The sequence below is a fragment of the Populus euphratica genome, unplaced genomic scaffold, assembly GCF_000495115.2.
Source record: "Populus euphratica unplaced genomic scaffold, PopEup_1.0 scaffold93.1, whole genome shotgun sequence".
NCBI lineage: Eukaryota > Viridiplantae > Streptophyta > Magnoliopsida > Malpighiales > Salicaceae > Populus > Populus euphratica.
In genome coordinates this window covers 1364106-1376311 of record NW_011499873.1, presented here as the reverse complement: position 1 = coordinate 1376311, position 12206 = coordinate 1364106, and the positions used below count along the sequence as shown (strand labels likewise).

General features: G+C 33.6%; 2 protein-coding genes and 1 long non-coding RNA gene across 5 annotated transcripts; 1 reads left to right on the top strand and 2 right to left on the bottom strand.

Annotated features, from left to right (window-relative positions):
• The first annotated feature begins 4722 nt into the window (after nt 1-4722).
• Nucleotides 4723-6650, top strand: LOC105127850 (uncharacterized). Its single transcript, XM_011029300.1, has 2 exons — nt 4723-5567; nt 5880-6650. The coding sequence occupies exons 1-2, from the start codon at nt 4922-4924 to the stop codon at nt 6509-6511; spliced, it is 1278 nt and encodes a 425-aa protein (XP_011027602.1). The 5' UTR covers nt 4723-4921; the 3' UTR covers nt 6512-6650.
• Nucleotides 6651-8401: 1751 nt separating this feature from the next.
• On the bottom strand, nt 8402-9603 carry LOC105127848 (uncharacterized). 3 transcript variants are annotated; one of them, XR_842712.1, is made up of 4 exons: nt 9424-9603; nt 9003-9083; nt 8731-8873; nt 8402-8480 (listed from the first exon to the last, which is right to left on the bottom strand). It is a non-coding gene; the product is annotated as an uncharacterized LOC105127848 (long non-coding RNA). The 3 variants fall into 3 exon arrangements; XR_842710.1 differs by lacking the exon at nt 8402-8480 and having other exon boundaries at nt 8584-8873; XR_842711.1 differs by lacking the exons at nt 8402-8480; nt 9424-9603 and adding an exon at nt 9254-9347 and having other exon boundaries at nt 8584-8873.
• A 20-nt stretch (nt 9604-9623) lies between these two features.
• Nucleotides 9624-11981, bottom strand: LOC105127849 (Pentatricopeptide repeat (PPR-like) superfamily protein). Its single transcript, XM_011029299.1, has one exon. The coding sequence runs from the start codon at nt 11857-11859 to the stop codon at nt 9778-9780; it is 2082 nt and encodes a 693-aa protein (XP_011027601.1). The 5' UTR covers nt 11860-11981; the 3' UTR covers nt 9624-9777.
• Between the last annotated feature and the right edge of the window lie 225 nt (nt 11982-12206).

Below are 12206 nucleotides of genomic sequence, written 5' to 3'. Positions count from 1 at the left end.
TAAATAATAAAGTGTTGTGTTTCTGCATGTAAAAGTGGTTTTAACTGTCTTGAATTAGAAAACCTTTTAAACTCTTTAAATCTTATATTTTTCTGTTATAAAAAACTAGAGTCAGAAAAATGTTTTATAGAAAAAAAAATTTAACAAGCAAACCATACTTAAATTAAAATCTATACATACACCACTATGATATTCTAATTTGTAATTATTTAATTATTAAAATTTAGAAAAAAAAGAAAAGAGGAGAACTGATGTTTTTTTTTAATAAATAGCATGAATTTTTTTAAAATTAAACATGTTAGATAATAATATAAAATTTAATTTAATAATTTAAATTATTGAGTTGAGATGATATTTTAATATAATATTAAAAATTTAATAACCAAATAATTACAAGTTTGAATCTCATTATTTTCATTTATTTAATAAAAATTAAATATATTTAAATTTTAAATACCAATAACTCTTACTTAAAAATACATTAAAAATTAATATAAATTACATCTTATAATTTATTATAATATATGACAGTTTACGCTATTGAGTTTTTTAGCAAAGCAAATAGACAATATGACCAGGGAACGGCACTGACAAATACCTTGCGTTGGAGTAACACTGACTGTTAACAAAAGAAACTATTCTTTAATGTCATTAAAAAAAAAATAGCTTTACCGTGTAATTCAAGGCCTCGTTTGTCAGAAAATAAATTCTTTTTGAAAAGTGAATTTCATGAGATTATTTTTAATATCTGATTGTATAATAAAAATTGAGTTAAAACTATTTTATGGTATAAACTAAGTTGAAAAAAAGTGTTTCCAGGTCAATATTTTTTTTAAATAGTAGTATTTCTAAAACAGTGCCATAACATTTTTTTCTATTTGATGATTCTTGAAAATATTTTATTTTATATTCTATTTAATTATATATGATTATTGTATAGCATAACATGCAATTTCAATGTGTTTTATACCAATATTGTATAAAGTAAAACATTATATACACTGATATATTAAATTAATACAACTTTTAATAAATATTTTATAATTATGTATCCTAATGTATTATTTGCACTATATTTTATTATTTTCTAATAATATTATTTATTTCGAAATTATTTTATTAAAATACAACGTTGATATATACTTAAATAATAAAGTGTTGTGTTTCTGCATGTAAAAGTGGTTTTAACTGTCTTGAATTAGAAAACCTTTTAAACTCTTTAAATCTTATATTTTTCTGTTATAAAAAACTAGAGTCAGAAAAATGTTTTATAGAAAAAAAAATTTAACAAGCAAACCATACTTAAATTAAAATCTATACATACACCACTATGATATTCTAATTTGTAATTATTTAATTATTAAAATTTTAATATCATGTTAAATAAAATTTTAAATTTAAAAACTTAAATTATTAAGCTAGTAAATGATTTTATATTAATTCATTAAAATAGCACTGATCAAGCAGGCCATTGGACTTAACTCAGCTGGGTCTTCATACGTACACAGCATGCGCAAGCAAAGCACTCGAAATAGAGGGAGGAGAGAATCGCACCGTGGTGGGGAGTCTGCTTTCGGAAATCAAGAGCAATATTACCTTTTCTTTTCTTTTTGACGTGAGAACAATTTTACTGATGTCGATTGATTTCCTTGATAAAATAACCGAGAAGTCATTTCTCGAGATTGCCGAGTCCGAATTATATTTACACCGAGACCAGCACGCCAGAAAAGAGTTACAGAAGAAGAACGTCGAGGCCCCAACAAGAGGAAAGGAGGAGAGGATTACTGTCGTGTACTGTCTTCTGGCACCAACACCAAAAACGACATATGCAGTCAAAGCTCAAAAGTCATCCTATAACAGATCACAATTTCAGTCCTCGTAGACATGATGGCACCCTGACAACAAAATACTTTGATTTACTTCGGTATCCTATCACACTTCCTTCGTTTTTTTCTTTTTCTGCACCTGGGAACTTTTATAGACTATGAACTCGGTTAATTTTTCTCATTCAACCTCAATTTATCACACAGTCGTCAATTTGCAGCTAATAAAGCAAATCATAATAGCAGTAACCAAAACCATTCTACACTTGATTTTTGTGCAGAAACTGGCATTTTTCTGATTGACTATAGTCCTGTTTGTTCAGGGATACATTCTCTTTCGTTTTCATGCCCAAAGCAAAATCCAATGCATTGCAGGGGTGCTCAAAAGTAGAGGGAGGAACCAGCATCAGGCAAGTTGGTTTTGGGTCATTGAACTAGCATCAGGCAAGTTGGTTTTGGGTCATTTGGGCTAATTAAGGGACGTATCGTTTATTTTCCTAACAATTTGCCTTTCTAACCCGATACCAGTTTTATTTTATTGCAGTCGTTGATTGGAATTTGGAAATCCGATCTCCAAATTGTGATAAATTTTCTCTCCTCTGGTGACTGAGTTCATTAGAATTTTAAAGAGCATTGGCTATCGATGCATCGTGAGGTACATAGGACAAAGCAATACCTTGGAAGGGGAAAGCATGTGAAGATTTTCCTTTGAAGCTGTAGTGGTATAGATTTTCTCGAGGAAGGGGAAAGCAGTCAATTGTATGAGAGTCATCATGACAAACGCCCTGGTTATTTCTGCGAAACTAATCATTCTGTTTGGCATTCGAGATCAAGTGCTCTCATATTGGGCACTAACTTTTTTGAACCGGAGCCCTCTCCTTTCCTTGGACTGGTAATTTTTAACACCCATTGTTTTAAAATGATTTTATACGATCCAAATTCATTTGAAAGTCACTTTTCTTTTCTCTGTTGTTTGCAGTGGCAAGACCAGATCATGATTTTCCATCCTCTTCTTTCAAGTATGGAGAAAGATTAGATATGTTAATGCTGCAAAGAAAAAATAATTTTTTATTTAAATAATAGTATAAAATTCAGAAACTATAAATATTACTTGAATCAATCAAATAAAAAATTCATGATTTTTTTAGTTTTTAAAAAATTTATTATATAAAAAAGCACTTTTATTCCTAGAATATATAGATTATTCTTTTATTTATTCTAATTTTTTACTAAAAAATTACTAATTTTATCATTTGAGATTCTCTAAACCCCACTAAAAAAAATTGTTTTGCAGATGTTGAGCTTTATACTATCAATCATCTATTTTCTGAGTTTTAAATAAGAAAATATTTACTTAAATATGTGATTATTTTATATTCAAATACTAAATAATTTTATTTTTGAGAATATTAAACTTATAATTTTTAAATTGTAATTATAAAAATTATTACAATATCAAACATGAAAAATTTTATTTTTATTCTTCATGAATTACTAAAATACATGAACTCATTCCATTGTGTATGGTTCACATAATTTTAAGGTAAAAGGAATCTAGCAACTTTTTTTTTTTAAAAAAAATATCACCATTATGGTGTAATGAGTGAGTACTCAATTGCTAACGTGAATGCGATTGGATTTGAAAATTTATCCTAAGATGACAACAAAGCAAGCTATAGTCTTCACACTTTACTGAGATAGTCATGACGCCATGGTAAAAGGAATCTAGCAACTTTTTTTTTTTAAAAAAATATCACCATTATGGTGTAGTGAGTGAGTACTCAATTGTTAATGTGAATGCGATTGGATCTAGAAATTTATCCTAGGATGACAACAAAGCAAGCTAGAGTCTTTACACTTTACTGAGATAGTCATGACGCCATTGATTTGCATTTATATCAGATCATTGTTTATCTATATGTATAATTGTATAATTGCTTCAATAAGTTATGGCATTCTTGTTCCTTCTACTATGAATTTATTGTTATGATATCAATTATAACAAATCTAATAATTCAGGTAAATAACAATAACAATTTTATTGAATTTGAAAAAATTTACTTGTAAAAATCCAATTAACAAAAGATAAAAAATATTTTTAGAACATATTCGAGGTTGTTTAAGTATTTTCATAAAGGAGTATTCGAGGTTGTCCAATATTCCTATGACTTAATAGAAAGTTCCCATAAGTTTTTTCATAGCTTAGATTTTTACTTAAATAGAAAAAAATCAAACAAATTCAAATTTAAAATATCCTAATCTAATCTGATAACTTTAAATTTAAATATGAGTAAATCAAAGCTATGACTATTGCAATTTTTAGGTTCTTGGATTTATAGGTGTCATGAACCCTTCAAACATGTAGGATAAAGGGGGAGATCTGGCTACTAATTTTTTGTTGGTGGTAACACGATATGTAAAAAAAATTATAGTTTTACAATGCGATATTTACTTGATTGTACGGTTCCAATCACAACTTTTTAATATATCACAATTCTGAAATACAATATTTATTTGATATCATGTTCTCTAATTACAACTTATGTATATGCCGTGTTTGGAATTACAACAATCCAAAACTATATTATTTCATCAAAAGTTTTTGCAATGTTGTTAATTAGCCAGAAATTTTAATTTTCAATACTAAAAGCACCAAATCTCCAAGTTTTCGCTGATGTAAGTAATGGCCCAATAGGAGTATCAGACCAATTACTATCAAATTAACTGTTCATCAGTCAATATCTGATACTGATGCAAATGGAGAGGAAGAAGTGTAGAGTATAACACCATCTGGCCTTCCCATTCTACTGATCTAACCTACTGGACAAAAAGAACAACAGCCCATGCAGTAAATAGTAGTTTAATAAGGGACCCAGATTTCTTACTTCTGCCACTGATCTAAGAAACTTTCATGCAATGAACGGTCAGATTCCCGTCGTGAAAAAGGGCTATTAGTTCAGTATAAAATTCAGTTCGTCACATGCATATCAAAGATCACCATTAACTCCAAAATCTAGAAATAGATCTCCTAGCTTCTCTACTAGTTTTCGCACCTTGCCAGCGGGTTAGCTCAAGCTTCAATATTCTATCACCTGGCAATGGCCAAACCGAAAAACTCCAAAACAACCAAGGAAGTCCAACAGAATCAAAACTACCATCCCCTGAAAACAGAAAAACCACCTTCATGGTTAGTTGTAAGAGGCCTTTTTAGCTGCAAGCATCTCCAAGCACAGCAGCAGCAGCCAGAACAAAAGCAACCACAGCAACAAAAGCAAGATCAGCTGCAGCAACCGAAGAAGGAGAAAAAACAAAACCAACGTCAAGACCGGTCAGCGGAGGAAACAAGCAAGAAATGCAAGAAAATGAGGTGTTCAGGCTCAATATGCAACAACACAAAGGTCATGCACAGGCCTGAAACAACCTCCCCTGAAGTCCAAAGGAAAGGGGCTTCAACGGGCTCAGCTGGTAAAAATGACACTTCAAGTAGACCCATGAAAGCTCCTTTACATGAACTCAATGGGGTTGTTTCCTCTACCAATTCTTCACTTTCTGCATCTTCTAATTTCAGAGGAATGTCATTTAGTAGATTCTCTGGTTGCTCTGAATGTAGAATGGTAGTGGATCCTGTTTTTGGAATAGCCAGAGACCATTCGTTGTGGGGTAGCATTTGTTCTTGCCCTGAATGTGGTGAGATTTTCACGAAAGCTGAAAGTCTAGAGCTTCATCAGGCTGTTAGACATGCAGGTAGCCCATCATTCCCTACAACTTTTGATACATATTCAATCAACTACCATTTAATTATTATTTTCACATTTACTTATCTATTAGTATAATTTTGATTTATGATATTTTTTCTTGACAAGGAATTTGATTTTCATCCTTATGGTTTTTCTTATTCCAATATATATTGGTTGCTAATGACTGCATTTTTTCAATACTAGTTTTTGACTAATTTTAACTTTTCAATGCCCATTACACACGTGTCATCGCATGCCCATCATTACCAAACACTAAAACAGGTCCTTAACTCCCCGATTTTTGGTTCAAATTTCACAGTATCTGAACTGAGTCCGGAGGATACAAGCAAGAACATAGTAGAAATCATATTCCACTCAAGCTGGCTAAAGAAACAGGCTCCCATTTGCAAAATAGATCGCATCCTCAAAGTCCATAATACCCAGAGAACCATCTCTAAGTTTGAAGAGTACAGAGACTCCATCAAAGCCAAGGCCACCAAGCTTCCCAAGAAACAGCCACGTTGCATAGCAGACGGCAATGAGCTCCTCAGGTTTCACTGCACCACCTTTGCGTGCTCAGTAGGCCTCAATGGATCATCTAGTTTGTGCATTTCAGTTCCAAACTGTAAGGTATGTAGCATCATCAAGAATGGCTTCAAAGATCCCACCGGTGGAGATGATAATGGACATGGGATTTTGACAACAGCGACAAGTGGAAAGGCACATGACAAAGCCACAACATTAGAGGATGGGAATGGTGATAGCGAAAAGAGGGCAATGCTGGGTTGCAGGGTGATTGCTGGCAGGGTTAAGAAGAGCATGGAGGGAAATATTGAGGATTATGACTCAGTAGCAGCTGGCATGGAGGTTTACTCTAATCTGGACGAGTTGTATGTGTTTAACCCCAGGGCAATTTTGCCTTGTTTTGTTGTTATCTATAGAGGGTTTTAATATGGCATAACCCGTAACTAGTAGCATCTTGTATTGAATTAATTAGGGTAGTATTTTCTGTTCTGTTCAGTTGGTTATGTCCATGAAACTCGATAATGATATTTCCTTTTTTATGGGATTTTGGCATTTTGCAACGCACGCTTTGGGGTCGTGGTCAACTATAAACAAAAAATTTGTTGGGCACAGCTTGGTCAGTCTCCACACGGGGCATTAAATGTACACTGTTTTTGTGCACTGTCTCCTACCCACCAGAAATTGATGTAATAATATAAGCGAGAAGTAGCCTTTGTTTTCTGTTTAATCATGCCAACTTTGAAAGTGAAAGTGATCAAATTCTTGGAAAGAATGCACCCATATTTAGAGATGTAACCACCGATTACTATTAAACTTCACCACCAACCAGAGCCTAATTGTTTACAGAGGGTTTAACTATTCAAGGTGCATTGTCATCGAATGCATGGACTCAGAACACTACCGCGTTGCACTTTGTGCAGGCGATATTACACCAGTCTTCAAGCTGCAAGACATGCCTTCATGTCCAACACTGGACGTGAAAATGAACTTCATCTACTGTAACTCCGAAGCCTTCGATTTTCTGGAAATGCAATGTCATACTTCTCGTAGTTTAAGTAAAATATATACGAGGCAAAACCAGAGAAAGAATTTCTAATAGGAATGGCCAGAGAGAGTGGAGAAGGTATTTCAAATCCCGTGGGTTTGGCCATGGTCAATCCTTAATCTGACATGTACATTTTAGCCTGGCAAATCCTCCCAGGGCCACAAAGGAAAAGATTGCCTCTCAAGTCTGCACTTATCCATTAAACGGCCAAGAAAGGGTAAACGATGGAGAGATCTGTGCTGCCCAGTGGCCACCAAATGTCATCTCAAATTTTCAACCCTTCGGCTTATTTGTAGCAATGAGTTCTTCTGGCGTGCTAACGTGGCAGGATTAGTCATAGACTTTCACTAGCTATTTGACACCCGAGTTAAGTATTTTCTTTTTTCCAAAAAAAAACTGAACACTAAAGTTTTTTTACATTAAAAAACATTAAGTGTAAATAAAAAAATTTATGCATGATTTTAATTAATTAAATAAAACATTATATGAGTCAATAAATAAATAAAATTTATTAATAATAACTAAATATATATCTAAAAATATGAGAGATAAATATAGATTAAAATATTAGATTTCGCAATACTAATTATTTGCCGGGTTTTATTCAATATCCAGTTATTAAAATTAATTTTATATTTAAGCAAATAAATATATAAATAGATACACACCAAATTGATTAAATAAAAAAAACATCATGCAAGATTATACTTATTAAAAATGCTATCCAAAAATAAATATTTTTTAATTAATAAATTTCAATTATATAAAACATAAAAAAAGTTATAGATGAATTTGAACAATCTTTTCAAAAACTAAATACATACAAAATAATTAAAAAACAATCATTATTTAAAAAAATTAAATACAAAAAAATATTAAGAACTAAAATAAAAAATTATAAATTATAAATAATTAATTCATAACAATTGAGTTGGTAGACAATACAAATACAATTAAATGGCCAAATCTTTTACTGTTATCTCTAATATAATAATGCCACCGAACATCACTAATCACTAGAGTTACTTTGAAAAAGAAGTGCATGTTTGATAGTAAGATATAAATTATTTTTTAAAATATTTTTTGTTTAAAAAAATATTAATATAATTTTTTTAATTTTTAAAAATTTATTTTTATCATCATCATATCAAAACTATCCAAAAACAAATATACAAAAAAATTAATTCAAAGTTTTTTTTAAAATACAGTTAAAGTGCAATACCAAACATATTCTCAAATGGTTCCCTACGACGTCATGGCAGACTATCTTTGAACCGCAAAGGTTAGGGGGTCGGCACTATCATGCCCCCAGCATGCATGGGCATTTGTTATCCGGCCTAGTAATGTAGCCTGCATTGACAGTCGCGCATAAGATCTTGGTTTGTCACATTTTAATTGCTAGTTATTTAATTCGTGTCTCGTCGTAAATAGGGAGAGAAGGAAAGGACATAAATAGAAGTGACATGAGCGAGATGAGAGTGTATAAATTAGCAAATTCAAAGGCTTGCGCATAATAGGGAGACGGACTATAACGTACCGTTGCTCAATTGCAGCTACTTTTTCACGAATGCTATATGCAATAAATTAGGCTTGGACCTACCAGTTTGTTTGGCTGACCTCTATAGTTCAACAGTGTTCCAAATAGTGGAGCAAATTGAGAGAGGCCAAAACTGTAAAAAATTCTATTCCGTTTCTTCCTTTCTTGGGCCCTTCTATTGCAATTTCCTTCCTCTCTTTCCTACCCTGTAAAACACAAGATGAAGAATAACATAGTTCTTTCCGCTGTTGTTAAAAAGAAAACGATAAGAAAAGCTGACTGGTCAATATCATTTATTATTGCATCTGGAAATCCACAATGTATAACACACTTACATTAGTTGTAATTTGTCTCGTAAATTGAATTCCGGGAAGTGATCTGTATTGGCATCCTGGAACAGTCAATCTGATGTGCTCCTGATTATCATAACATGTTAAAAATCATGAAAGGATGGAAAACTTATGAAAGATGAAAGCACACAGAACTTGTAATTATGGAAAACTTATCAAAGATGAAAGCACACAGAACTTGTAATTTTCCTAGATGTTCACGCATGAAAGTAAGCTAGTGACCATACGATCCATACCAATAAACTGAAATGTAGCATGGTAACTGCAGGTGGATTGGGAGTGACCTTCATATCGAGATGCTTCTGACAGCAATATACATGCTGTATGTTTCTGCATCTGGTGACCATACGGTCCATAACAATAAACTGAAATGTAGCATGGTAACCGAAGGTGGATTGGGAGTTACCTTCATATCGAGATCCTTCTGACTGCAATATACATGCTGTATGTTTCTGCATCTCCAGGTTTTCTTCAACCCAGCCCAACTATTTAGCACGGGTAAATGCTCTTACACTGACATCCCAGACACATAATGACTAATAGATAAGTAGCAGTGAATGTTTTACCGCTTAATCTTGAACTTCAGGCAAGATTAACCCAGGTTTTCTTCAACCCAGCCCAACTATTTAGCACGGGTAAATGCTCTTACACTGACATCCCAGACACATAATGACTAATAGATAAGTAGCAGTGAATGTGCTATCACTTAATCTTGAACTTCAGGCAAGATTAACTAATGCCATGCCATGACCAACGTATCTTAACTTGAAATCTCAATCCAGCTCGTTCCAGCTGCTTTAACACCCAACTTTTTAGCAGCTTCCCTCACTTGGCTTAGATTATCCCACATTCCCAAAGTTCCATAAGCATTTGAAAGCATAACATAAATCGAAGGGTCATTTGGACAATTAGCAAGAAGGTTCTCAGCAATGGTACTGACCAATCCAGTATTCCTGTGAGTCCCACAGGCCCCAAGCATCGAGCTCCATATGGTTCTGTCAGGTTTAAATGGCATCTCAGCAATTAACTTCTCTACCTCTTTGAAGCATCCAGCTTGACATAGAAGATCAACCATGCAATAATAATGTTCTAGTTGAGGTTCAAGTCTGTGATCACATTTCATGGTCCCAAATATGGTCTGTGCCTCTACAACCAAACCAGCATGCCTACATGCAGTAAGGACACCTAGATAAGTGACTTCATTTGGCTTTAACCCTGATTGTACCATCTGTCGGAAAATTTCAAGAGCTTCATTTGCCCTTCCATTCTGCGCACACCCCACAATGATCCCTGTCCAGCATACAACATCCCTATCTGCAACACAACCAAACAAAACCAAACCATCTTCTACTTCACCACATTTTGAATACATGTCAATGAGGGCTGTGATGGTGACCTGTTCTGTTTCATATCCTCTCTTGATACAAAAAGCATGTAGCTGTTTACCGGTTCCAATAGATGCCAATCTAGAACAAACTTTCAGAACATTAGAAACAATATACTGATCTACTTCAACACCAAATGTAACCATATCTCTAAACACTGACAAAGCTAAGGAGTTCAATTCCATCTCAGCGCATCCCATCAGCAAACCAGACCAAGCTAAAATATCTTTCTTGGGAAGCCTATGAAACAGTTGAAAAGCATCTTTCATATTCCCCAGTTTTGCATAGAGGTCTACAAGGATGCTTCCAACAACATAATCTAACTCGTTCCCACTGATAACAATCAAAGCATGAACTTGAATCCCAAGTCTCACATTGAGCAAGGTGATGCAGACCTTCAAAGCACTACTCAGGGTGTAAGAGTCAACAGAAGCACCAGAATGATGGATTTGTGCAATCATATTAACAGCAGCTCTATTTTTCTCATGAACAACATACCCTGAAAGCATAGAATTCCAGAGTACTAAGCTATCACAGATTGAACCAGTACCTCCTGAGTATTGATCAAACAGCCTTATAGCATCATCTAAGCCGTTGCAATTTGAATACATATCCACCAGCGCTGACACAGCGAAGCAATTAGACTCCAAACCAGACTTTAAAACATAACAGTGAATCTGTTTACCTGCAACTAAGAAACCAGCATGACTACATGTCTTAAGAGCACATGGAAAAGTAAATTTATCAAGCTTAATCCCTTCCCGGTGCATCTTACAAACATAATGTAATGCACGCGAACTCCCATTTTCTGCAAGACCAGCAATAATAGTATTCCAAGAAACAACATTTCTGTCCGGCATTTCATTGAACAAATTAACAGCCTCCTCCACCAAACCTTCCTTAAAATACCCTGAAATCATTGTATTCCAGGAAGTGGAATTCGCCCTTAAAAAGATCCTATCGAAAACTTTTCTTGCATCACTCAAGCATCCGCATTTAACATACATATCCAAAAGAGCATTCAACAAAACAATATCGTTATCTAAATTCTCTCTAGAAAATCTTTTATGAATCAGTCTACCCAGCTCAATCTCACCTACAAGACCACACGCTTTCAAAACCACAGAGTACATAAACCCATTAGGGACTTCTGATTTAGAATCTAACATCCGGGTATATAGCTTTATTGCTTCACGAGGCTTTCCATTGCTGGTATACGCAGAAACCATAGTGGTCCAGGAGACGATGTTTTTTACAGGCATTTCATCAAACAGTTTATATGCGTCGATTAATAATGTGAAGTCCGCATACATAGACACCAAATTGCAGGCTATGTAGACATTATGAGAATACCCAGTTTTGATCAACTGAGAATGAAATGATTTGCCTTGCTTGAGAGCTTTGACTCGCCCACAATGGCGTATAGCTGCAACTATATGCTTCAAGTCCATTTTCATTATCTACAAAGGTTAATAAGCTCGTGAGCTGTTCGAGGAAGCTACATAGCTGGGAGTTCATTACACGTGTCATAGATAGCCATGGAATGATAAAAACCTTCATAAGTAGAATTTATAAAAACACTGAGTTTATGCATAAAATATGCCAATGTTTTATACTTCCTATACCAAACAAGTATCTATTTCATAATATTTTTATATGAATTCTATAGCTATGATTTCCATCATTTTATCCAATTTTGCTATTTTGGATGTCACATATCCAAGATCTACACATTAGATAGAAAATTAAAGGTGAAAGTTTTAAAGATATCAAAAAATCAAAAGAGAAAATCCAAATGTGAATA